General features: G+C 41.2%; 1 protein-coding gene across 3 annotated transcripts; it reads left to right on the top strand.

Moving 5' to 3' along the window:
- Nucleotides 1-50: 50 nt before the first annotated feature.
- On the top strand, nucleotides 51-23,845 carry PTGR1 (prostaglandin reductase 1). 3 transcript variants are annotated; one of them, XM_008141804.3, is made up of 10 exons: nucleotides 51-112; nucleotides 1,907-2,022; nucleotides 3,928-3,973; nucleotides 5,015-5,071; nucleotides 8,320-8,487; nucleotides 10,766-10,883; nucleotides 13,917-14,072; nucleotides 16,323-16,431; nucleotides 20,580-20,698; nucleotides 23,390-23,845. In XM_008141804.3, the coding sequence occupies exons 2-10, from the start codon at nucleotides 1,917-1,919 to the stop codon at nucleotides 23,498-23,500; spliced, it is 990 nt and encodes a 329-aa protein (XP_008140026.2). In that variant the 5' UTR covers nucleotides 51-112; nucleotides 1,907-1,916; the 3' UTR covers nucleotides 23,501-23,845. The 3 variants fall into 3 exon arrangements, with proteins under 3 accessions (XP_008140026.2, XP_028001641.2, XP_054582962.1); XM_028145840.2 differs by lacking the exon at nucleotides 51-112 and adding an exon at nucleotides 1,513-1,545; XM_054726987.1 differs by lacking the exons at nucleotides 51-112; nucleotides 3,928-3,973 and having other exon boundaries at nucleotides 1,955-2,022.
- The last annotated feature ends 4,120 nt before the right edge of the window (nucleotides 23,846-27,965 follow it).

Here is a 27,965-nt window from a genome sequence, read left to right as displayed (position 1 = left end):
CCCCGCCCTGGGGAAGCCCCGCCCGCCTTGGAATGCTACATAAGCAGAGGCGGGAGCGCTCCGTTGCGCAGTGACAGCTGCTGTCTCCGGGTAGAGGAACGTGCGGACTCTAGTAAGTAAAGACCCCCTCCCCGGCCACGCTTTTCCCTCCGTTTTCCTCCTGCTGAGTTTCTAGACGCCCTGGGCGGAGGGTTTGCGCGCGGCTCTCCCGCTCCTTTGGCTGAATAACCTCCCGCCTTGCGCCCGGAGGCAGCGATGCCCGACGTTCCGACGCCTCGGCGCCCGGCCCGCTCCGGGAGCGGTCGGAAAGGAAGGGGTGTTGCAGGGGAGCGCGCGGGCTGGAGAGCCTCCCGGCGGCGCCGCCTAGCTGCCTGCCCCGGGGCTGCGAAACCGGGACGCGTGTGGAAGGAGAGGAAAGGCGGGGGTCGGAGTTCCGCTCCTGGGCACGGGCAGGAGCGGGGCGAGGAGCTGGGAGCCCGGGGCGGGTGTGCCAGGCACTCAGCCGGCCCCCCTTGCTCGGGCCGGCGGGATGCTCGCTGGACTGCTCCGCGCCTCTGCGGTCAGGCCCTCTCCAAGGGGCTCCCGGACGGCGGCGAATTCACAGTTCTCAGCTGCTGCCGTCGTCGGGGGGGAAAAGAAACCGGAAGGCACCGTAGGGCTGCGGACGGGACGGGACGGGTCCGGCCGCTCCTCTTGCAGTGTTTCCCCTCCAGGCCACAAGTGTCCCTGGCGGGTGCTGGGGCCGCAGGAAACCGCCAGCGGCCGATTCACTGATGGGGAAGGCGCGGTTCCCACGCGGTGCAGGGCAATTCAGAGCAGTGTGCGTGACCTCTCGGTGTGGTGTGGGAGCAAAGTTAAACCCCAGCAAATCCTTGATTTCCCGTTTGGTTTGCCCAGGAAAACTCGCGCCTGACAATGGGGCGGAGCAGCAGCGCCCCCCGGTGATGTTCCAGGGTTCCTGAGACTCTTAGAATGCCTTGCTCCATCTCTGAGATTTTCAACTGGTGTGCCGCAGGAATTTTTCAACAAATGCAATACCTGACTATTTAGTCAGAGGCATTGACCTTTTTTCCCCTTAGACTGTCAAATTTAAAAATGACCACAGCCAGGCCAGTGTGGTCCAGTGGTTGAGCTTGGACCTATAAACCAGGAGGTCACGGTTGGATTCCGGGTCAAAGTGCATGCCCAGTGGGGGGGTGTGCAGGAAGCAGCCGATTGATGATTCCCTCTCATCATTGACGTTTCTATCTCTCTCTCCCTCTCCCTTGCTCTCTGAAATAATTTGTTAAAAAATGACAACCGCCATCCACTGTGAATGAATCAAAATTATACCTATTTTTTGTCAGATCAGCAAAAAATACATTTTTTTGGTGTGCCACCGAATTTGAGCAATTAAGTTTGTGTGCCAGGAGATGAAAAAGGTTGGAAATTGCTGCTCTATCCATTTGAAAGATGAGCATGAACTTCTAGTCTGTTCTTTGTGTTTGACAATATTTCTTAGGATTCGTTTCATGTGGGGCAAGAAACAGAATATTTGCACACCAGGTAGGTGTTCAGTACCCTAGTGATAGCTGGGAAGAATTTCTGTGCTGGATTACATTTTTCCTGGCTTTGAAAGTTTCCAAGGAAGCCTCAGCTTGCTCTTCTGTACACTGTATGCTGTTAATAATAACAATGCCCATTCTATAAGGAATTTATCTTCTATTTATGAAAATGAAATGAAATGATGAATATGAAGTGCTTAGCACAGCAACAAAAACTTAGTGAATACTAAATAAGTGTGATTAATGCTAAATGGTAATGATGAGGAGTAAATGATGGGTAGACCCTGCTGTCTGGCCTCAGTGCATTGGCGAGCAAGCTATAATAATCCATCCCTTTGTGACGTTTGACTACTATGTTCTAGGAGTTTCAGGATGGTTCGTGCTAAGAGCTGGACCTTGAAGAAGCACTTTGAAGGCAGCCCTACAAATAGTAACTTTGAGCTGAAGACAGTTGAACTCCCACCCTTAAAAAATGGAGGTAAGTCATATCATATGGTTTGAATGGAAAGTCACTGTATCAATCAAACTTTGCTGCATAACAAACTCCCCCAAGACTTAGTAACTTCAAACAACAGCCATTTATTAGCACACAATTCTGTGGCCTCGGTTCTCCTCTGTGTGGCCTTCCTAGCAAGCTAGTTTGAGCTCTTTATTTCCACGGTGGTCTCCTGAATCTAGAGCAGCAAGAATCGGCAGGCTGCAAGTACTTTTCAAACCTCTACTTATGTCATGTTTGCTAGTAAACGTGTCAAAGCAAGTCACAGCCAAGCCCAGGTCAAGGAAAGGGAATAGACTTTATTTTTTTAAATATATATTTTTATTGATTTCAGAGAGGAAGGGAGAGGGAGAGAGAGATAGAAACATCAGTGATGAGAGAGAATCATTGATTGGCTGCCTCCTGCACACCCCCTACTGCAGATCAAGCCCACAACCCGGACATGTGCCCTTGACCAGAATCGAACCTGGGACCCTTCAGTCCGCAGGCTGATGCTCTATCCACTGAGCCAAACCGGCTAGGGTAGGAATAGACTTCTTGATGAGAGGATTGGCAGGGAGGCCCTCCCACAGAGATGGGAGGTAGTTGCGGCCATTCTCAATCTGCCACAGAGACTTTTTCAGAGTCCTCTGTGTGAAGCCTCGATGTCATGTTGGATCTCTCTTTTTTCTTGGTAATTGACACTTGAGCTTGGGTGCATTATTCTTCATGACTTTTTAAAAAAAAATACATTTTATTGATTTTTTTACAGAGAGGAAGTGAGAGGGATAGAGAGTTAAAAACATCGATGAGAGAGAAACATCGATCAGCTGCTTCTTACACACCTCCCACTGGGGATGTGCCCGCAACCAAGGTACATGCCCTTGACTGGAATCTAACCTGGGACCTTTCAGTACACAGGCCGACGCTCTATCCACTGAGCCAAACCGGTTAGGGCTATTCTTCATGACTTTGATCGATGGGAGGATTTCCTCTCTGGCCTGGTGAACCCTAAGATGACAGTGGGGTAGAGACAGTTTGTATGCAGAGCTCAGACTATCCCTGTGAAGAGACAAGGAGGTGAAAACCTAAAAACCCTCATCCTTCATTGAGGAGCCTCCTGTCCACTTGAGGAACTCAATGGTCAAGTCAAACCTCAGTAAATCTAAGGGAGATTTAACATGTTTGGAAATTAGCTTTGTAGAGCAGACCCTAAGGCAGTGATGGGCAACCTTTTGAGCTTGGTGTGTCAAACTTCACCAAAAAACTGAGCATAACTCGGTAGTGTGTCACTTTGAGGAAAAAACATTATTTCGCAAATGTTTCATCCTCGGCCTGTGGCCGCTGTTCGGCATGCAGCCGCCTCAGCGGCCACGTGTCATCAGAAATGGCTACGCGTGTCAGTGCTGACACGCGTGTCATAGGTTCGCCATCACTGCCCTAAGGAGTGTCTATAAGAGGTGTTTACAGGTGGGTAAGCTTTGTGAAAAGAGCATGTAATCAAGTAGCATGGATAACCCCATTTAAATTGGGATAGCCAGGACTCAGCTTCAAAATTCCATAGGATGTCTACATGTGGGTCAGGCTAACAACATGCATATTCTTTAATCCTAACTGGAACTGGTAATGAAACCCTATGTGGGCACTGCAACATAGTGGTTACAAATATGGCCTGGGGCAAGTTACTGAACCTAAAGTTAAATAAAGTGTTGAAACAATAATTGTTGAGAATATCATATGAGGTAACCCATGAAAAGCTTGGAGTGCTATGCAAATGTGATGATGCTGATCAACAACATCAGGGCAGCCCTGAAGCTGGAAGACGATCTGTGTTTATTTAGGATGTCAGAGACCACCAAGGCATCAGGCCTCTCGTTCTAATTGCCTGTGGGTTGCTTTCTTTTGTAGAGGTCCTGCTGGAAGCTTTGTTCCTCACTGTGGATCCTTACATGAGGTATTATTTCCCTCCTAAGAATTCTTATATTGTGTGTTAGACTCTTTGTTAAAGTTGTTCATCTTTTAAAATATCCAACTGATTCAAAACAGTCGCTTTTCTCCCAGTACAGTAAGAGTGATGGGATTTGTGGGAGCTCATCTTTTGCAGGCAAAGGCCAGAGAAGCTTGGTGAGGAATTACCCTGGCCTCTTTATTTTACAATTACCTCCTATCTGAATGTCCACAGTTTGCCTCTCATTGCTCACCAGAGTTGCTTCCAGAAAAAAAATTAAAAGAAAAAAGAAACCAGTCTCCAATTTGTCCATTTCACTACTGGCAAATAATTTGAGTAGAGGAAGATGCTGAGACTAAAACTGGATTTTCTTGCCTTCTATTTCCCTATATTCTTGTAATTTGGATAATCTGCAGCTGACTCAAACTGAGTACTCAGTAAATTCTCTGGGAGGGGAGATAATAAAAGCCTTCATAGGTCACACACTCCTCAGGAATTTTTTTAAAGTTTATTTATTTATTTTAAAATATATTTTATTGATTTTTTACAGAGAGGAAGGGAGAGGGACAGAGAGTTAGAAACATCGATGAGAGAGAAAACATCGATCAGCTGCCTCCTGCACACTCCCCTACTGGGTATGTGCCCGCAACCAAGGTACATGCCCTTGACCGGAATCGAACCTGGGACCCTTCAGTCCACAGACCGACGCTCTATCCACTGAGCCAAACCGGTTAGGGCTCCTCAGTAATTTTTTGCCTAGGTAATCCATATAGTCATCTTTCCTTTAAATAACTTTTTTCCTAGCTGATTGATAGAGATGCAAAGCTAAGACATCAGCTGGGTGCTTGCAATTCAACTTGATTCTGACACTATCTTAGATCCACAGATTAAAGGTTCAGTCCCACAAGTCTGTCCATCCCCCTTTAGGCACCAATTGCAAGTCCAGGTTTCTGCGCACACTTCCCCAATGGCTTTCCATTTGTCTTAAACTCAAGACAGTTTTTCCCAGATGCTCTTATGTACTAAGCATGAATTATTTTTTTCCAGATTGGCGGCCAAAAAATTGAAGGAGGGTGATACGATGATGGGGGAGCAAGTGGCCAGGTAGATATTTCCCTTTATCCCAGTGTTTGGAAAATATGTCTCCCCTGTACCTTCTGCTGGGCCCTGTCTCTGTCCATTGCTCTCACAGTTTCTTCAGCTTGTGTAGTTCACTCATTGTTTGATCTTCAAAGCAACGTGGGAATTCTGTTCTTTTCCTGACTAATGGGAAGGGAAGAAAGGCTGTGAAATTGTCATCATTTCAACTTCACTTTGCTATACTTACTTTTAATTACTAAAAAAATATATATTTGTCCAGTTCATAATTATTATGTAGAAATTAAAATAAAACAAAACATTGTATCTTGGAAACTGACAGTTCTCCCATCATCCTTAGAGAGGACTGTTGTGAATATATTATTTCAAAATTTTTTCAGTACACATACTAATATCTGTAATTTTTCAAAATGGGATTAAATGCCCTTCAGCAAATTGCCTTTCTCAATATGTTATGGATGTCCTTTGTTGGTAGGATATAAATATACTGCCTATCTTTTAATGGCTGCAATTTATGCCATTGCTATCTGCCATTTAACTAATCCACTACTGATAACCATTCCCAAATACAAATAGTTCTGCAAGGAATATGTATATGTGTGTCTGTGTATTCTTTGCCCACTTTGATGAACATTGTTTTATATTATATTTCCAGAAGTATAAATTCTAGGTCAAAGGAGGTATGCATTTTTAATTTTTTTTTTTATATTTTATTGATTTTTTACAGAGAGGAAGAGAGAGAGGCATAGAGAGTTAGAAACATCGATGAGAGAGAAACATCGATCAGCTGCCTCTTGCACACCCCCTACTGGGGATGTGCCCGCAACCAAGGTACATGCCCTTGACCGGAATCGAACCTGGGACCATTGAGTCTGCAGGCCGACGCTCTATCCACTGAGCCAAACCGGTTTCGGCGCATTTTTAATTTTTTAAAAAATATATTTTTATTTTATTTCATTGATTTCAGAGAGGAAGGAAGAGGGAGAGAGAGGTAGAAACATCAATGATGAGAGAGAACCACTGAAAGGCTGCCTCCTGCACGCCCTCCAACTGGGGATGGAGCCCACAACCCGGGCATGTGCCCTTGACTGGAATTGAACCCGGGACCCCCAATTACACAGGCCAACGATCTAGCCACTGAGCCAAAATGGCCAGGGCATGAAGAGATGATGATAAATTGCTCTTCTAAATGATTGTATGAGTATCCACTCCTACCAATATCATATTAATCACCCTGTCCTACATACCTATATGCCTATTGCTTACCATCCATCTTGGCAATATGAGAAGAATATGTTGATACTTCATGCCCAGTTTAATTTGCGTTTCTTTCATTATTAGTGATGTTGACATTCTTTTTGTAAATTAATGATCGATCTTCTGTGAATTATCTGTTTATGTGCTTTGCCCTTTAGGTCTTTTCATCTCATCTGTTAGGAATATTATTTTTGCAAGTAGTTGGGTCTTTGTTTTTCTTTATCTTTCTTCTATATCCAATCATAGTTTAAACATTTTATGAGATACCATTATTAATATTTGTAATTATGGCTTCTTGGTTTTATTGCATGATGAGAAAGGCATTCTTCCCACCAAATGGCTGAAAGATTTATCTTCTAGTATGTTATACTTTAATTTTTCACATTTAAATCTTTTAATTATTTTATTTTTATTTTGGAATAAGGACTGAAGTGTTTGCTTTATGTCCAAATGATAGCCAGTTATACCATTTATTAAAATTTTATTTGGATTTTTATTGGGACTTCAATAACTTTATAGATTTATTTAGCGAGAACTGCTATATTTCCAATATTTCTCTCCAAGTACAAGTTATATCTCTCCATTTATCCGTTTTTGTGTTATGGCTTATTAACAGTTTTCTTCATGTAGGTCTTACTCATTTCTTGCTAACAATGAAAGGAATGAACATGTATTTGTGTTTACTGAGTTGCCAGTCTTTTTTTTTTTTTTTTTACATAATACCCAGTAATGGAAATGTTGTTATAATACTCTCATACATTAAGTGTAAAAGCAAAAGTTGGCATAACCTTCTCAAAAGGAATTTGGCAATATCCAGCAACAGCTAATGTTTTGATACTCTTTACTCTAGTAATTCCATCTAGAGAAATACTGTCTAAGGAAAGAACAAATTCTTATTTATGAATATAAATTGAAATGTAATTTACATCAGGAAAAATACTGGAAATAGTCTAAATGTCTAATAATGGGGAAATAATTAAATTCATTATAGTTTTTGAAGGATTCTTACTAATATGAGAAAAAGTATAAGTTATATAGATTAGTATGATGTTGAAAGAGAAAAATTAGATTACAAAACATAAAATTACTTCACTTATGTAAAGACACATAATATATGCACATTGAAAAATATATCGATTGCCATAAAATACAGCAAAATATTACAAGTTACCTTTGTTTCATAGGATTAGAACTGATAACTTTTATTTTATATGTTTTGAATTTTCTAAAATAAATGTATGTTATATAACTTTATGATCTTGGGGAGGGACAATAAAGAATGGTAAGAGTGGGAGACGATGGAAGAAAGGGAATCGACAAATCAGATAAAAAAAGGAGCAGCTTAGAGAGAGAGGTAAAAAGCCTGACGAACCCCTGGAAACCAATGGGGAAGAGTTGGAGGTGGCACAGTGTGTTGAATACAGTAGAAAGGTCAAATCAGATAATGAATGAAGTGTCCACTGCATTTTGCTCTCAGGGGGTTGTTGTGACCTTAGTGGCGTAGTGGGGGTGTTGCATTGGGTTATCAAGTGAAAGGGAAGCAAAGAAGAGAGAGGAAGGAGGGAGGGAGAAAATGGGATTGTAAAATAGAGTTGAGCATGCTTTTATGCTGAGGGCAAGGGACAGTAGGGAGAAAATGTTACAGATTCAGGAGAGAGGAAGGGCTCAGAAATGGAGGGTGACCCCTGACGAACACAAGCAGGTGGCGTCCAGGGCACCGTGAGACAGAGGTGGACACCTCTTGCTTAGATAGAAGAGAAGTGGGTTAGGACAGGGACAGATGCTGGGCCAATTGAGAGAGTCCCTGTCTGATGGCCCCTATAGTTTGTCCAGAAGAAGGAGAGACCAATGGCTAAGAATTAAGCTGGAGAGATGTGGGCCGGGTATTCCTTCGTGGAATATCAACCTCAGTGCTCATTGTATACACGAGCCACACAGCATCCCCATTCTCTTCGAAGGCAAGAGGTTTCACAGGTCCGATGTGCTTTGTCTTTCAGAGTTGTGGAAAGTAAAAACGCAGCCTTTCCCAAAGGAACTGTAGTATTGGCTCCTTCAGGCTGGACATCACACTCCATTTCTGACGGAACCGAACTGCAGAAGCAGCCTGCAGCGTGGCCGAACACATTACCTCTGTCTTTGATGCTGGGAACACTCGGCATGCCAGGGTGAGTTTTGAGCCTGTATGCCATTTGTTTGAGGGCCTGACACTCCGTATTGCCAAAATGGTTTGTCCAGAACTTGGTCATTAAGAAGAGATAAGACATTATAGGTTCAGGGCTGATTAGAGAAGATGGTGGGGTTAATAAGGATAGAAGAGTGGGCTAGGCTCGAGTTAGCCTTAAAACTAAAGGGAAAAAATGGGGAATCAGGTGAGTGACACTCAGGTACAAAGAGGAAGCAGGAGTGAGACGCGACGTGGGCACGATCCCTCTCAAGCAGCTGGCAAATGGTAACGCAAAGGCAGCAGCTCCCCCTGTCCCTGGGAGGGTCCTAGCTTCACCCATCACTCGTCTCTGCCTCCATTTCAGAATTCTAAAAGTAAGAAGGCGAGTTGGATGGTCCAGGCACTGGGGCAGTTGGGTGGGTAGATGCTGGGCCAGGGTCTGGACGTCTTACCAAATGAACGAAGGAGTTCAGTCTACCTTGGTTTTCTGCATCTGTATCCTTCCCCACCTTTCCCTGAGGAGCAAGAGAAGCTGGACATTAAATAACGAAGATGAATCACAGATTATGCTAGTAGTTGTGCAGTCTCTCTGCTTGGCACAGATTTAAAATGCCCAGGTGTCTCTTGACCTCAGGAAGTTCTTCCTGTTCCTTCCTTCCTTCCTTCCTTCCTTCCTTCCTTCCTTCCTTCCTTCCTTCCTTCCTTCCTTCCTTCCTTCCGTTTCCACCTTTCTCCCTTCCTTCCTGCCTTTCTTCCTCTTCCTTCCTTCATTTTCCCCCATTTGCCCTCCCTCTTTCTTTTGAAAAACACTGGATTAAGGGATTATTAGTTAGATATTTGGGTCCTTGGATAAAGTGCTCCCTATGCCTTTCACTGCCTTCCCTTCAGTGCTCAACCCTCATGGACCCCAAAAAGAGTAGAGGCCCAGGAAGCTTAAGTTATGCCAATATGTAGTTTCTGTTTTTTTGTGGGTTTTTTTTTTAAGAAATCACATTTTATTTTTATTATTTTTTTATATTTTATTGATTTTTTGCAGAGAGGAAGGGAGAGGGATAGAGAGTCAGAAACATCTATGAGAGAGAAACATTGATCAGCTGCCTCCTGCACACCCCCTACTGGGGATGTGCCCGAAACCAAGGTAAATGCCCTTGACTGGAATCGAACCTAGGACCCTTCAGTCCACAGGCCGACACTCTATCCACTGAGCCAAACCAGTTAGGGCTGTAGTTTCTGTTTTATATAGAAACAACTTTACATGAGTTTGTCTGACATTTTGAAAGTGGCTTAACAGTCACCATAATGGGTATGGATTTCGTGGGCTCAGACTCAGGGGTGCAAAACATAACTCAAAATGTTTCTACTATTGCACTTTATTTCTATGTCAAGCCCTTATTTTGGCTGGTGTAGTAAAAGAAAGCCTCAGTAAATTCAGTGATTTCTCAGATCATTTCAGGTTTCAAGCTCCGCATTTCCTTTATCTTCTCCCTAGGGCTGATGCAAAGCTCCAAGGGCAAATGCAAGTTCCGTGTCAGTAGAAGGGGGACAACAACTTCTTGAGCTTGATCTTTCTTAGTCTGAGGCTAGCCTCATGCTCAAAGTGTAACTTTTCCCATTGTGTCTTCAACCACGTCTTCTTCCAAGCCAGCAATCCACTGAGGTGTGGTGGTTTCTTCACCTACTCCCCGTCAGTACTGTCTGAGCTGTATCTTCGCAAGCCTAGTATTCTTTCCCTGCAAGCTAACGTTGACATCCTACTTGGAGTGAGATGAGGAAATTTCAGAAGTTCTCCCATACTGCTTTGGAGCCATGGGGAAACTCCAGGTGTTTCTCTCTGACCCTGTCACGCCTAGACACCTCATACCTTTACATCTGCTCTGTGGCTATGGCATCGGGATGACATGGAGACTTTCCCCCCATGAAGCTCTCCATCTCCCTAGGACTTAGATGCGAATGAGGCACAAGCTCTCTCTTCTTGGATCACCAAAGTTTAAGGGGGACCGATCTTCTTTCACCCCCAAGACTTAACCTGGTGATAGACAGGATGTAGTCCCCTTCCAGCCAACTTTCCATTCCCACCCTATTCTCATCATCTTTATTTCTGTTTGGGGTCAGGGGTAAGGAAAGAGGAGGTGGACCATTAGTGGATGGTAATATTCATTTCCTATTGTTTTCTTTTACCTAGACCCATGGCAGTCTAAGAAGGTCTTTGGGATATATCTGAATGAGTTATACGGGAAAGCAACAAATTTATCCACATACCCTTAATTTTCTTTCCTCAGCCTAACAGCCTACTTCGGCCTGCTCGACATCTGTGGTGCAAAAAGTGGAGACACCGTCTTGGTTAATGCAGCAGCAGGAGCCGTGGGCTCTGTTGTGGGGCAGATAGCTAAGATCAAGGTAAGTGTCTTCCTCCAGGAGCAGATACTCAGCACCCACAGTGTGCACTGGGAGTGCAGCCGTGAACGTAGCAGACCTTCCTTAGTCTTGGAGACTAGTCTAGTGCCGTGGTCGGCAAACTGCGGCTCGCGAGCCACATGCGGCTCTTTGGCCCCTTGAGTGTGGCTCTTCCACAAAATACCACGGCCTGGGCGAGTCTATTTTGAAGAAGTGGCGTTAGAAGAAGTTTAAGTTTAAAAAATTTGGCTCTCAAAAGAAATTTCCATCGTTGTACTGTTGATATTTGGCTCTGTTGACTAATGAGTTTGCCGACCACTGGTCTAGTGGATCTTGTTTAGAAGTTGAAGATTGGGAATGAATAAGAAATGGGAGAATGGGGAAAAAAATGAACATTATTACTTTTTTAAAAATACATTTTTATTGATTTCAGAGAGGCAGGGAGAAGGAGGGGTGGGGTGGGGGTGGGGGGAACATCAATGATGAAAGAGACTCATTGATTGGCTGCCCACTACTGGGGATTGAACCTGAAACCTGGGCATGTGCCCTGATCAGAAATCGAACTGAAATCTCCTGGTGCAAGGGAAGATGCTCAACCAACTGAGCCACACCAGCCAGGCTTCCTTCATAGCGGTTGCTGAACATTTCTTGTTACAGCCTTACCTTCTCTCCTATGGTTGTCCCCAACAGTAAAGGAGGGATGTGAGGTTAGCCAATCAAGAAAGCCCACATGGCCCCATTGCAAAGGGTACTGCCGTCAGCCCAGAGCGGTGGGGGCAACTCCTAGGAGGTACCTAGGGCATGGAAACATTGCTCTGATTTAGGCAGGTGTCTGTGTTCAAGAGATCTGATGTGATGGTGGGCACCAGGCAGCTCAGACATGGTCAGGATGAGTCACATAGAGGAATGTTCCAAGGTGATTTGGCCTAGCTGATCCTTTGCCAGAGACTGGGATGCAGAATCAGGACCTAGTTCCTAGGGAAAGAGTTAAGTAAAATACAGATGAATACAGGACTGTAACCAATAGCCAAGGATTCAGGGTGGTCTCCAATGTTAATGGGAGCTTCGGATACAAATAAGAAATGAAGCTACCTTAGAGGTTACAGGAAGAATTTATTTACAAGTAAGTTAAGAAATATGAATAGATATTGAATTTTATCAAATGTTATTTCAGCATTTATCAGGTTTACTTTGCAGTTAATGAATTACATTAGTTTTCCAGTATTGAATCATTCTAGCATTCCTGGAATAAGCTTTATTTACCTATGGAAATTATGGATTTGTACCTTTGAATTTTATTTGATCGCATTTTAAACAGAATTTTTGCATCTATATTTATAGACGAGTTTGGTTTGGAGTTTTTTGGTTTTTTTCTGTTCTGAACTTATCAATATTCAGCTTGGGTTATGCTAGACTTACAAAACAAATTAGTAATATTTCCAATAATCAAATGTTAAATGTTTTCTTTAAACTGTAAGGCATATTTATTTCAAAAGTTTGATAGGACTTATCCCTAAACCTGTTCTTTTAGAAACCCCACTGGACACTGCCATACTAAAAAGCTTAATCCTGAAAGAAGAGACAGAATTAGTTCTGCATTTTAGAGAAGTTACATTGCCTTGGTTCATAGTTTCCAGGGACAAAGTACTAGAAACAGGAAGTCCAATTAGGAGGCTCTTACAAGAATTCAGATGGAGCTGAAAACAGTTTGGCTCAGTGGATAGAGCGTCGGCCGGTGGACTGAAAGGTCCCAGGTTCAATTCCGGTCAAGGGCATGTATCTTGGTTGCAGGCACATCCCTAGTAGGGGGTGTGCAGGAGGCAGCTGATCGATGTTTTCTCTCTCTATCTCTATCCCTCTCCCATCCTTTCTGTAAAAAAATCACTAAAAATATATATTTAAACAAAAAGAATTCAGATGGAAATTGTGATGCATCAAAGGTAGAGATTAGACATCAGAGCCAGCTTTTAGGATATTTGGGGGAAAAAGAATAAAACCTGGTGATTGCATGTGGATAGAAAGGGTGCGAAACATCTGCACGAAGGAAGCATTGAGGTCATAAGTGTCGAGATCATCCTGTGAGTTTATAAGGCTAGAAGGACAAAAGACAGAGGATGGAGCTTTTGCAAGAATTTTTTTCTTGAATCATGAAAAAATGGGAAAAGTATGTAGATAGAAGTCATTGTTGGTACAGATCCATGTATGAACCCAAACGTCTTTCCCTAACTGAAAGTGCACAGTGGCTCATCTTCTGGTCTTCACGATCCATTCAGAATATAAGAGAGCCTTCGGAAGAGCTACTTTCTATGTGCCAATATAGTATCCAGTCTTGCAGATTAAGCAGCATTTAGTCCAATGCTTTGGGCCAAATCTAACAATGAGGGGACAGTTACCAGGAGGGCTATCTATGAAATGAGAGTCCTAGAACTGAGCCAAAATAATAGTTAAAGGATGACTGCACCAAGAGATAGCATGCAAGGGAAGAGAAGTTCCAAAATAAAGAAACAAGAGAGGGCCTGGCCGGTATAGCTCAGTGGTTGGGCATCGACCTATGACCAGGAGGTCACAGTTCAATTCCCAGCCAGGGCACATGCCCGGGTTTTAGGCTAGCTCCCAGTGGGGAGTATGCAGGAGGCAGCCAATTGATGATTCTCTCTGATCATTGATGTTTCTATCTCCCTCTTCTTTCCTCTCTCTGAAATCAATAAAAAACATTAATTTAAACAAAAAAACCACAAGAGAGACAAATGAATATGTTGTCAAGCCAGCAGGTTGAAATGAACTGCAAACATCATAAACATAGAAAGGATCTATTGGGCAGTCAGAGGCAAGCTGAAGTTATTCTTGGGTTGTAGGATGGTTCAGGGACTAATTTTACTTATAGGGCCTTTTGGCCCATCGTGGTATTCTCATATGTGTGGCTCAGCACCTCAGAAGGTTTTCTTGGGGAACCTGACCTTACTGGACTAGGAGGGTGGAGTTGGTCTGTGCTTGTAATTTATAAATGATTTCCTTCCCCCACCCCTCCCTACTTAGGGCTGCAAAGTTGTTGGAGCAGCAGGGTCTGATGATAAGGTTGCCTACCTTAAAAAGCTTGGATATGACGTTGCCTTTAACTACAAGACAATAAAGTCTTTGGAAGAAACATTGAAAAAAGCTTCCCCTGACGGTTATGATTGTTATTTTGATAATGTAAGTACAAATTAGACTTAAAATCTGATTTACTAACAAAGTAACTATACAGGGAATATACTTCTGGAGTTTCCATCTAAAATCTGTGACTAAAGCACATATGCCTTTTTAAACAAACAAACAAAACAAAAATAGCTTTATTGTGATATAATTCACCCATTTAAAATGTAGAATTTAATGGCTTTTAGTATATTCAGAGAATTGTACAACTGTCACCACAATCAATTTTAGAACATTTTCATCACACTCAAAAGAAATGCTGTACTTATTAACAGTTGCTTCCCACTTTCCCCCAAAAATGGTCTTCTGTGACTGGCTTCTTATACTTAGCATGTTTTCTACGTTCATCCATGTTGTAGCATGTATCAGTGATTCATTCCTTCTTATGGCCAAATAATATTCCATAGTATTGATATATCACATTTTATTTATCCATTCATCAGTTGATGGACATTTGTTATTTATACTTTTCGGCTGTTATATAATGCCGCTATGACCATTCACGTACAAGTTTTTGTGTGGATATGTTTTAATTTCTCTTGGATATACACCTACGAATGGAATTGCTGGGTCATGTGGTAACTTCATGTTTAACATGCCAAACTATTTTGCACAATGGCTGCACTATTTTACATTTTTGCTAGCATCATATGAGGGTTCCAACATCCTCACCAAGACTTATGATCCATCATTTTGAATATGGCTATCCTGGTGGGTCTGAAGTGATAATTTCATTGTGGTTTTGATTTGTATTTCTTTAATAGCTAACATTGATCATCTTTTCATGTGCTTATTGGCCATTTGTATATCTTCTTTGGAGAAATGTCTGTTCAAATCCTTTGCCCATTTTCCAATTGGGCTATTCGTAAGGCTTCTTCATACATTCTGGATACAAGTCTCTTTATCGGATATAGTCAGTTCTTGGTATTCCTGGTAGTTATGTTCTATTAAGTCACACAAACACTGAATCATTCATTGCTCCTGGAAAAGTATGTACATATATGCACGTATTTTACATAGATTATAATCTTAAATCCTAAAAACAACTCTTCCAATAGCTTCCATTTTCTTTATTTTACAAAAGAGAATAGGAGAGTCAGAGAAATGTTAAGTAACTTAACTGAGGCTGCCCCACTAATCCTCCCAAGTTGGAGTTTATACCCCATCAAATGGCTCAGGATCAGAGCTTCTTGAACTAAACTGCACTGCCCCCTACTGTCTTCACCCTCTGATGATCTAAGAGAGCTGAGAAAAGAAGGCAGAGCCATGGCCTTGCTTGACCTTAGCTGGTAACTTTGCATCTCTTTCCCTGCTCTGCACGTGTCTGCAAATGACCAGGGAAAGCCCTGTGAATATTGAATTGGAGGTTATAAATAAATTTTAGCAAGTAGTCCAATTCACAGTTATGGAATCCAGTAATAATGAGGATCCACTGTATATAGTTTGCAAATATTTTCTCCTATTCTTTTTATAAGTTGTTTTTCACTTTCTTGATGGTGTCCTTTAAAGCACAAAAGTTTTCCATTATTTTTTCTCTTGTCCCTTGGTGTCACGTCCAATGCTTTACCCTACCCAAGATCATGAAGATTTACTTTTTGTTTTCTTCTAAGAGATTTATAGTTTTAGCTCTTACATTTAGGTCTAGGATGCATTTTAAGTTAATTTTTGTGTATGGTATAAGGAAGGAGTCCAATTTCGTTCTCTCCCATGGGGATATCCAGTTGTTCTACACCATTTGCTGAAAAGACTACCTTGTCCCTCTTGAGTTGTTTTGGCACTCTTATCACAATCAATGGACCATAAATGTAAGAGTGTGTTTTTTGGACTTCAATTTAGTTCTACTGATCTATATTTCTTTTCTCACATTGTGTTGATTAATGTAGCTCTGTAGTAAGTTTTGAAAGTGAAAAAATGTGAGTCTTCTAACATTGTTCTTTATATGGCATTTGAGTACTTTTCCAAACTTTTAGGTAGGGCAATGAGATTATTGAACGGATCAGAGAACCTCACAATATAGAAAAATACAGCTTATAAGTTATATAATGTATGTTCCTTTAATAAAATGGAAATGCCCAGTTCCTATAGTCTTTTTCCAAATGTAATTTTCTTCGCTACTGTGCTAATTCAATCAGTTTTGTTGCTGTCAAACAAGTAATATAAAATGATGATTTCAAATGAATGATTTTCCTGAATCTTATAGTGTTTAGATTAAGGTTGTGATTTTTTTTTCTTTGTTTTTGTCCTGTTTAGGTAGGTGGAGAATTTTCAAACATTGTTATCCCCCAAATGAAGAAATTTGGAAGAATTGCTATATGTGGGGCCATCTCTACCTACAATCTTACTCGCCCACTTCCCCCAGGTAATGAGCTTCTGCACATGGACACAGCTGTAGAAAGATTAGACAAAGAGAAGATTCATATATATGGCATCAGATATTAATAAGATGTTAGTGACTATCAAAATATTTAAAAGACTTTGTGGTATTCTTGATGAAATAGTATTTATCAGCTTAGATAGAGAAATAACAGGATCTGAACATAATAGAACAAATATTTATTATTATTGTTAAATATATTTTTATTGATTTCAGAGAGGAAGGAAGAAAAAGAGATAGAAAAATCAATGATGAGAGAGAATCATTGATTGGCTGCCTCCTGCACACCCTCTATTGGGGATGGAGCTGGCAACCTGGGCATGTGTCCTGACCAGGAATCGACTGTGACCTCCTGGTTCATAGATTGACACTCAGTCATTGAACCATGCCAGCCGGCCGGGCCAAACACATGTTATTAAAAGTTTTAGTTTTTACCTATTTCTGGAAAAAATGTAAAAAGACAGCCATGATTTGATTTAGAAAAAGAACATCTTGGTCTGGCTGGTAAAATGTCAGTGTTCTTCAGGATCTTTGGGATATTGCTGGAGGTGTGGGTATTGGTAGGTGACTTGCGGTGGGTGGAGGGGAAAACAAGTTGCCATTTCCTTCAGACAGCTGTGGGAAGTGCTTCCTAGAGCAGCAGGCCATCCTGGCCTCACCAAACTGACAATTTCCTCTAAAAGGCAAAGGAGCATGCATTCTCCTCCCTCCATTCCTTGATTGTCCACGTTTTGTTTCTCCTGTGCCCTGCCATACCTTCCATCCCCCACTTCCTCACTTATGCTGAGAGAGCCCCTCCCACCTCCATACCTATAGAGGTCTACAAATAGTGTCAATTAGAGAACTGTATTCATTAGATCCCCATCTCTGAGAGGTGGTGTATAGGCCTTCCATTTTACAGATGGGGAGATAAATGGCTGAGAGGACCAGAGACTCTTCAAATCCTATTAGCAACACACTCGAAACAAAGACAGGTTTTCTGAACAACTCATACAGCGTCCTTTTCTGCTACAACAATTACGTTATTGGTGAGATTACAGATTTACTGTGGTACAAACAAAAGGAGAAAGAACAGCCAGAGCCAGTTTGGCTCAGTGGATAGAGCATCAGCCTGTGTACTGAAGGGTCCCAGGTTCAATTCCGGCCAAGGGCATATGCCCAGGTTGCGGGCTCAATCCCCAGTAGGGGGTGTGCAGGAGGCAGCCAATCAATGATTCTCTCTCATCATTGATGTTTCTATCTCTCTCTCCCTCTCCCTTCCTCTCTGAAATCAATAAAGATATTTTTTTTAAAAAAAAAAGGAGAAAGAGCAACAAAGAATCTTCTAGATTATCATCATGATCTACGCAACCATACATAAACATTCTATGATAGGCTTGACTCATGGGAATGAGACCTTACAGCTCTGCTAGTTAACAACACACAACTTGCACTGAGACAGGGAGGCAAGAGTGAAAGGGGCCGTAGAAGGCAACCTATATATTCCCTCTTGAGCTGTGGAAAATCGAAGACACTACCTTCTCCAAGAAGGAAACTCCAGGTTCACTTGGCAGTCTTATTGGCAGGGACCTTTTCCCCCCTATATTTTTCTAATTGATGCTAAGCTAGAGTCATGAGACATCTGCCCGCCAATTCAGCAAAGCTGCAGCATGTACTTCTTGACCATAGTCCAGATTGTCCAATTAGGACTCGGGTGGGGAACGTCCAGCTTGAGAAATCATTTGGTCTGGCCCTGCCAAGGCATTAAGGCTGAGTTAATTAAATGTTTGCCCAAATATAGAAGACTAATTTTTAAACTGATAATTGTTTAGGGCCCACAAATGATGTTATAAATATCCAAATGGCCCTTGGCAGAAAAAAGTTTCCCCACCTTGATAGGCATAGCCAAATATTTTGGATAGAGTAACTTGATCTAGTTCTTTTTAGCAATTACTCTTTGGAAGTTCAGCTGCTCAGATAGGTCTTTGAGATGTCAGCTGGCCTTGTCCATTCCATTTTAATCAGATAGGATTCTGCCCTGCTTCTGATTTTTAGAAATTCTAACATATTTCACTATTAGGCTAGCTCAGAGGCAAGTATTTATTTTCCCCAACTTTAAACTTTTTTTTTTAATCCTCACCCAAGGATATTTTTTTCCCATTGATTTTTTTAGAGTGAGAGTGGAAGGAAGAGAGGGGGAGAGGGAGAGAGAGGAGAGGGAGAGAGAAATATTGATGTGAGAGAAACACATCGATTGGTTGCCTCTTGCTCGCATCCCAACCAGAGCCAGGAATGGAACCTGCAACCAAGGTACGTGCCCTTTACCCGGAATCAAACCCAAGACCCTTTGGTCTACAGCTGACACTCTAACCACTGAGCAAACCAGCCAGGTGCTATTTTCCCCCAACTTTAATGCCACATTTGCTGCCACATTTATTTTTTGTTCTCAATAAAGAAACCCACATTCCCACCAGAGTGGACAAGCCCAGAAATGGTATTTGATCCTCTTCCAAATGAGGAAATGAGGGTTCTAATCCATAACCCAAAAAGAACTATGGTTGGTGGGGGTGTTCTGAAGAAACACCCTTTCTGTGACACCAATCTAGAATTTGGGTGTATCACTCTCTTAGGTCACCCTCGTGTCTCACTCCTTTTGCATCAGTTTCTTTTAGTTCAGGATGAAGCCCTATTTTTTTCTGACTGCTAATATTACTTCCTTCCGAGTAGTAAGTGGGAACTTTTAGGGTTGAGTGATGGCAGTGATCAACGATGCTGAAATAGATTGTCGCTTCTAACTGCACCTGACTTCCTGGAACTAGTAAGACTATACTCAGGTGTCATCCCCTCAGTGTCTGGTCACGTAAGAGCCTTGGGAAAAGGAACCAGGCAATCATACAACCTTTGCTCTCTCACACAGAACAGCACTCTCTTACAGGCTGCTGGGTAGCCTTGTGCTTTTTCTAGGCTGGTGGTTCTCAAAGTGTGAGCCCAGGACCAGCAGCATCACCGTCTCCTGGGAACTTACTAGAAATACAAATTCTTGGGGCCTGTTCCATAGCCACAATCGGAAGTTGGGGGAGGGACCCAGCAATTTGACAAGCCCGGCACCTGATTCTGATACACACCAAAGTGTGAGACCCCACAGTTCAGGCTAACGCTTGCTTTCCTGAAATGGCGAGGACAGAGGCAGGCATGGGAGCTGTTGAGCCTCTCGATCTCTTCTCTTTTGTTGGCTCTTAGTCCAGGGGTGGACACTAGTTGTTTTGCATCTCCTCTGAGCACAGAACAGAAGGAGATGGCTTTATGCCGTAGAATGACTGCATTAAGCCATCAAGAAGAACCTGCTAAGTACTGTGAATATGAAGGTATTCATTCTTGAGTGGTGCAGAAATGTGTCCATCTTCAGACCTCTTTCTATTCTATAGAACTGTTTGGGAAGTTTTGGGTGGGCCTTGCTTCTGGCACGTCCAGAATGACCATTCCCTGGCTTTGTGACCTGTGTGAGGACTCCACGTGTGTTTCCTGCTGCTGCTGTAACAAATGACCACAAACTTGGTGGCTTAAAACAACACAAATGTGTTGTCCCTTATAGTTCTGGAGGTCAGAAGTCTAAAATGAGTCAGCAGGGCTGGGTTCCCTCTGAATGCCCCAGAAGAGAGTCTGTTTTTTTGCCTTTTCTAGCGCTAGAGGCTGTCTGCATTTCTTGGCTCCTGGCCCCTTCCTCCATCTTCAAAGCCAACAGCCTAAAATCATCAAATCTTTCTCTCTGATCTCTGCTTCCATCATCACTATTTTTTTTTTCCGGACCCTGACTTGTTTCCATCCCTCTTTCCCTTACAAGGATCCTTGTGATTATACTGGGCCCACCTACATACTACACAACAATTTCCCCACCTCAAGTTCTTAACTTAATCTTATCTGCAAAGTCCCTTTTGCCCTGTAAGGTAACATCTTCACAGGTTCTGGGAATTAGGATGTGGACACCTCTGGGGGCCATTATTCTGCCTACCACAAAGTTGATTGGTGGGCAGCCCCGTGGATCAGAAAAGAGTGGAGGAAATGGAAGGGGGAGCAGTAAGAGAACAGTCAGTGCTTGTTTTCACCACGGCCACCTCCCTGGACCCTGTCGCCCAAATGTGCCCTTCTCTTCACAGGTCCACCCCCAGAGGTCATTATCTATCAGCAGCTCCGCATGGAGGGGTTCATCGTCAGCCGCTGGCAAGGAGATGACCACAAGCAGGCTCTGAACGAATTGATGAAATGGGTCTCGGAGGTAAGGGGCTCCAGAGCCACTCGCTCCAATTGTACACCAGATCCCATTCCCCTTTGACGCTGTAGATACATCTTCAAATACATCTCACTGCTCCCTATTTTATAGCAAAATACCCGGAAGTGTTGTCTGCAGTTCCTCTCTTTCTTAAATCCACACATCAGGCTTTTGCACTGGTCACTGGGCCTCTTTTCTTCTCTGTCCACCCCTTAGTTAGCTCATCCAGGCTCATGGTTGTTTTTTTGTTTGTTTGTTTTTGTTGTTGTTAATCCTCACCTGAGGATATTTTTCTATTGATTTTTAAGAGAGTGGAAGGGAGAGAAAGAGACAGAGAGAGAAACATCAATGTGAGAGAGACACAAGGATTGGTTGCCTTTGCCTTCACACATGCCCCGACTAGAGCCAGGGATCGAGCCCGCAACTAAGGTATATGCCCTTGACCAGAATCGACGCTCTTTCCACTGAGCCAAACCGGCTAGGGCCAGGCTCACGGTTTTACATGTAGGTAGGCTGACAGCTCTTGAATGTCTGTCTCCTGCCTGTCCCTCTCCCGAGCTCTAGACTGCTTGACAGCTGCACTTGAATGTGGGATACACACCTTTGACTTAACATGTTGAAAACGAAATATGTTTTGATCTTTCCTGCCAAAACTGCCCCCTTGATAGACCTCACCATTTCAGTTACGGCAGTTTTACCTTTCCAGTTGCTCAGTCCAAACACCTTGAAATCATCTTTGGTTCCTTTCTTTCTCTCATTCGGATCCATGTCTAACCTGTTGCAAAATTCTGGTGGCTCACCAGAATCCATACATACAGAATCTGACCACTCCTCCCACCTCCACTGCTACTGCCCTGGTCCAGGCCACCACTTGCCTGGGATGTTGTGTTAGCTTCCATCTGGTGTCCCACCTTTGTGCCCTTACAGATAATTCCCAACACAGCAGCCAGAGTGATCTTTTAAAGCACAAATCAAGCCATGTCATTCTTATGCTCAAAACCCTGCAGAAGTCCCCATTTCACTTAGAATAAAACTTACAAGGCTGTCAGCCATCTAGCCCCCATTACCTCTCTAATTTCATTTCTTAGTGTTTACTCACTTTGCTCACTCTATGCAATCCCTCCCCTTGCCTCTCTACCCCTGTAACTGCTCAATTCTCGCACCTCCTTTTACGTCTTTGCTAAAAACTGCCTTCAAATGAACTTTTACAGGGACCCTATTTTAAACTGTAAACCCCTTCATTCTTGCGCCTCCTTTTCGTTTTCCCATACAATTATCATCTTTCAATGTGACATATATTACAATTCACTTCTTTAATTATTGCCCGTCTCCCACCATGAGAATATAACCTCTATGCAGGCAGCAGTGTTCATGCATTTTGTTTGCTGACGTATCCTTAGCACCTAGAGTGTCTGCATCAATGTAGGCATTAGATGAATATTCCAATTCAAAGAAATAAATTGCTTCTCTGGCAACCATTGGAGGTTGGCATTTTTCCCAGCTAACACTTGTAGTGCTGGGCTGGGCTCATTCCAGGAAGCTGGGAAGAGCGAAATTATTTTTAAGTTCCCTGTGTGTAGCCGCTTTATCCCTGTTGGTGAAATTGAATCTAGCGCTACCTCAGTCACAGCTGACAGCAAGAAACCACCGTGCTGGTGGCCCTAATGCGTCCCTCTAACAGGGTGAACCTAATTATAATTTTAAGTAACTAGTTAGCCAAAATTCTCATCTAATTTTTTTTCTCATCTCTCCCCTTTTTCAAATATATTTTTTATTTTAGAATCATTTTAGATTTACAGAAAAATCAGAGTTCCCATATAACCTATATCCTATGCCCTAAATTCCCACATTATTAACATTTAATATTAGTATTCATCCTCTACTTTTAACCTTTAAACCGGATTATAGCTTTCAACTCTTTCCAGGTTCTTTGCCTCTTCAAGTGCAGGAATGAGCTTGGACTTTCTAGTCAAGGGTGCAATTGCCAGTTTTTCTACTTAATAGTTGAGTGACCTCAAGCAAATGGTCCCTCCTTAAGTCCATAAAGGGTGCTAAACCATCACTGGAATACATTAGGGTAAAAATGGTATCAGTAACTCAGGACTCTACATAAGACCCCTTAAAAAAGTGAATTAGTCCCACTCAGTAGCCTTGTAGGAGAAAGAGAGTGAAAATCCTTCCTCACTAAATGAATGTTAAGCACACATTAACAGAATCTTGGCTTGAAGAGAAGACAGATCATCAAGGTGCCATGGCACTTACATTTCCTGAACAGGCTCTGCCTCCTCAGGGTTCAGAGAGAAGCAGTGAAGCTGTGTCCTGGGAAGGATGAGCGCAGATCACACCCTAAAGGGCCCGCCTTTCTCCAGCTACTTTCACCTCTTCCGAGATCATTACATTGTAAAACTTTTCATGTAGCTTAGAGATTGCTTAATCACTTCCGTGTGACGTTTCTCCTATTGCTGGGCTGTGATCTGGTGCCTATTATGAAATGCCTATGTGTACTTTGTAATCTGTCACATACACTGTGTATGTGGATCATGCCCCAAGGTGACGCAAGTTCACAGAGCAGAGGGATCTCCAGCTACAGTTCCAAGTGTCCTGCGATGTACCTGATAAATTTGTTGTTGCAATGAGAAGAGTATATCATTTAGAATATGATATTAATCTATTATATTTGTTGTTGTTTTGATACAGGGTAAAATCCAGTACCAGGAATACGTCACTGAAGGATTTGAGAACATGCCAGCTGCATTTATGGGAATGCTGAAAGGGGATAATTTGGGGAAAACAATAGTGAAAGCATGAAAAAAATGACACATAGAACCTAGAAATCATTTGGATGATTACTTAATTTCTTTTTAACCATTTAGTAAAAATGTATGTTGCCCTCATTATCTAAAAAATAGTGGTTGTGATGAGTTTGATCTACCTAATAAAGTACATGTAAATAGTATGTGATTATCAATAGAGAATGAACATTTCATAGTGAACAACAGCCAGTCACCTCACATCATATAATGCTCCAGTTCTTGCTTTCCCTGCTTCTGAGACCTTGGAGGTGGTATGTTCCAGATGGCCTAGCTACAAATGTTGGAAAGCAATAAATGTTGGAAGGCTGCCATGAAAATAAACTTTTATTGAGTTAAGCTACTTTGATTTTGGGGATCTCTGTGGCTAGCATTGCTTATCCGAACTCTGTACTGTCCAATATGGTAGCCATTTAAGGCTACTGAGAACTGGAAATATGGATAGTACTACATTTCAAGATTTAAAAAACAACTACAAAGCACAGTTAATATTTCTCCATTAAACACAACTTTATTGTTTTGGTAGAACTACAATTCATTGTAACTGTGTAGCATAGGACATTATTGTTGTAATACTTGTACAGGAATGTGCATTATTTCTAGCATTACAGATAAACACTTCACCAATGTAGCCAGTATCAACAGACAGATTCAGTTCAGATAACTGTTTTCTATGCACTGAAATAACATCACAATGTCTTTAATTGTGTATTTTACGTACACAGCACAAGTTAAAGTACACCTATGCAGACAGCACAAGTTTTAGCAATACCGATGTAAAGCATAATCATAAACTGAGACACTTACTACTTTAATTATAATTAAATTGTTTTCTAGGTCAAAAACACAGAAAAATATTTAATTTTTAAATGAAGGCATATTACTGAGGCAGAATTCAGTGCAATACAGAAGCTAGTACGACGACTAGTACAGTAAAAAGAGAGTGGAAGAGGGCATAGTACACATTCAATGATGAAAGGCAATTGCAATTTACTGCAGGCATAGCAAATGGAAAAGCTATTTGTTGTATATCAATGTGTTAAAGATACCACACTAGACAATATTTAAGACAATACCTAATATTAGTCACTTTTCAGCAACAATCTAATGAGTTCGATAAGTACTCTTCTAAGTCAAAAAAGAATCCAAGAAATTAGTCATATGAGATGAGAACTAAATTTCCAACAAAATATTAAACAACTTTTTAAGAGGATTTGAGTTTGTAAATTTAGCCAGCTATAAAATAGTATGAATTCTCACACACAAACAAAAAGAATCTCAGATGGAGAGATGATAAAAAGAAATTATTTTAGTTAGGTTGATTTAGTCAGAAATTTGAGGAAGAGACTTAAAAAGATATTTACAAATACTGAAAATTTCAATCCTTTAAGTAATTTTGCTCATAGAATACAAGAAGTTTCTGAGGATATCAAAGACCAATTGATTCAAAATTTGAAAAATTGCAAGAATTTATCTTCAGCTTTAAATGAGTTATGTAGCATAAGACACAGCCCCGTGAAAACTTTGGGTATATTCTGTCTCAAATAACATCCAAATTTACAAAGAAATGTCAATTCACTATCTAAAAATTCAGAACAGAAATTTTTGACAATTTTCCATCTGTCAAAGAATTTCAGCTAGAGATAGAAAAATTTGTTTCTATTATATGAGGAATTCTAGCTATATAAAGTCAAAAGACCAGCAATACTGGCTTTGTAAAGCATGAGAATGGTTATTTACCTCTTTGCTTTGTTTCACTGTTTCATACTAAAAATATTTGTGCTCAATTTTTTGAAGCAGACTCCAAACAAGGTGTCTTGATGCTAAGATTCTTCAGTATATTGGTGGAAATACAAGAAGTATACAATAATAATTGCCAGTTTATGGAACTGTACTGAAACTATGGAACTCCGAAAAGAAAGCATGTGGCGGGGGGGAGATTTCATGACATTGGATTTGAGAATGATTTCTTGGACATGACACCAAAGGCACAGGAGAAAAATGAGCAAAAATAGGCAAATGGGACTACATCAAACTTAAAACCTTGCATGCAACAAAGGAAATAGTGTGCAAGAATATGGAAAATGTTCCGATGGAACCAATGGAATGGGAGAAGACACTCAAAAATCATAAATAAGGGGATAATATCTAGAATAAATAAAAAACAGCTAAAATTCAAAAATATAAACTTGATTAAATAATGGGCAAATGACTTAAACAATTCCCTTAAGATATACAAATGGTTAACAAGCATATGAAAAGATTTTCAACATCACTAATCACCAGGGAAGTGCAAATCAAAACCATATCTGTTAGAATGGCTACTATAAAAAATATAGAAAATAATATGGGTTGCTAGGATGTGAAGAAATCTTTATGCACTGTTGGTAAGAATGTAAAATGGTGCAGCTGCTATGGAAAACAGCATGGAGGTTCCTCAAAAATTTAAAAATTGAATTACCAAATGATTCAGCAATCCCATGTCTGGGAATATATCCAAAAGACTGATAATAGATCTTGAAGAGATATTTGCACACCCATATTCATAGCAGCATTATTTACAATAGCCAAGAGGTAGATGCAACCTAAATGTGTACTGATGGATGAATGAATTAAAAAAAAAAAAAAAAGTGGTGTAGCCCTAGTCGGTTTAGTTCAGTGGATAGAGTGTCAACCTAAGAGTCCCAGGTCCAGGTTGCAGACTCAATCCCTGGTTGGGAGCATGCAGGAGGCAGCCGATCAATGATTCTCATCATTAATGTTTCTATCTCCCTCTCCCTTCTTCTCTGAAATAAATAAAATATATATTTTAAAAGTGGTTTAAACACACAATGGAATATTACTTAGCCTTAAAAAAGGAAATCCTATCATACACTACAAGGATGAAACTTGAGGACATCCAGCCAATTCCACTTCAACAACTGAAAGCAGGGATTCAAATAGGTATTTGTACACCACTGTTCACATCAGTGTTATTAACAATAGCCAAAATAGTGGAAATAACGAAATATCTACCAACAGAAGGATGAACAAAAAGCAGTGTATGCATACAATGGAATCTTACTCAGCCTTAAAAGGAATGAAATTCTGACACATATTAATGAACCTTAAAAACATTATGTTAAGTGCAACAAGACAGGTACAAAAGAACAAATATTGATGGATCTATTTATATGAGGTACCTAGAAGAGTCAAATTCATAAGAAACAGAAAGTAGAATAGTGGTTACCAGGGGTTTGGGAGAGGAAACAGTGGGGAGTTATTGGTAAATGAGTAGAGTTTCAGTTTGGGATGATGGAAAACTACTAGAGATGAATACGACGACTGAATGCCACTAAATAGTACATCCAGAAAGGATTAAAAAGATCATTTTCACATTATGTATTTTGACCACATTGAAAAACAATTCTAAAATAAGTAATGAAAAGGAAACTCGTTGACAGGAGAAGCCTCGTCTTGTGATGTGACTTTAAAGAAATGTCTTCAATAGAAACCCATTAAAATCTTTTTCCAAGCAAGGGCATCATTTTAAAGTAAACATCCTGAACAAGCCTCTTCTCAAGAACTTTACCCATTTAATTCTTTCTGTAAGTTACTTTTTTTTTCTTTCTTCAGAAAACAAGCTGGGGTTTAGATAAACAAACTAGGTTTTATATCTCCTAAAAGGAAAACTTACAAGGGTTTATATCTTTTCAGAGGAAAAACAAACTAGGGTTTTTATCTTAAAAACAAAAAACAAAAACTCTAAACCAGGTAAATGATTCTCATAAGCCATAGTCCTTTAGGGCTACATGTCTCTGGTTGGTCTCTTTAGCAATAACTATGCAGACCAATTTATCACACAGCAGTATTTGAACTACAAGCTTTGTGGGAGGGCACAAGGAAGAAACCAAACATGATCCAGAGTTATCAAAGCAAACCTAAATAACAGCAAATACTGCTGCATCTCAGATGAGCATATGGATCTGTTTGCTTTGATAAGCCGAAAGTTTCTTTGCTTTAGTTCCCTTTTATACACACTGCCTCCAATTTCAACTGGAGCGGTTCTGCACCACTGTTGAGTCAGTGGGGCTTCTCTAGAACCTTATGATCCGAGAGCCAAATCTAACGGACTTAGGGTTTTTATTTCCCTTTTAACCCATTGAATGCCACACGCATCTGTAGACACAAGCGGCGGACCTTCCCCCACACACCACCTGCATCTATTAAAAAAAAAATGTTTTCCCTAAGTGGCAGCCCTGACCAACTTTAAAGTCATTTTTTTTTTTTTGGTGGGAATTTTCAGCTGGAAACATTCAAAAACACCTGAATTGTGAGTAATATATTTATTTTTATAATATTCATTGCAAATTTATTTTTTACATTAAATTCAAAATATCGTGGCATGTGGGGATGGTTCCCGTTTTGGACACATGGTAGTTAACTGGCTAAGTTAGAAACTATTATTCAGACTCCACCAATGA

Source organism: Eptesicus fuscus, chromosome 15, assembly GCF_027574615.1.
Source record: "Eptesicus fuscus isolate TK198812 chromosome 15, DD_ASM_mEF_20220401, whole genome shotgun sequence".
Taxonomy (NCBI): domain Eukaryota; kingdom Metazoa; phylum Chordata; class Mammalia; order Chiroptera; family Vespertilionidae; genus Eptesicus; species Eptesicus fuscus.
This window is presented reverse-complemented; position numbering and strand designations above follow the sequence as displayed.

Coding starts and splice junctions, on each gene's coding strand:
- PTGR1 (XM_008141804.3), top strand. CDS start 1,917: ATGGTTCGTGCTAAGAGCTGGACCTTGAAGAAGCACTTTGAAGGCAGC. Junction 2,023..3,927: donor CCCACCCTTAAAAAATGGAG/GTAAGTCATATC, acceptor TTTCTTTTGTAG/AGGTCCTGCTGGAAGCTTTG. Junction 3,974..5,014: donor ACTGTGGATCCTTACATGAG/GTATTATTTCCC, acceptor ATTTTTTTCCAG/ATTGGCGGCCAAAAAATTGA.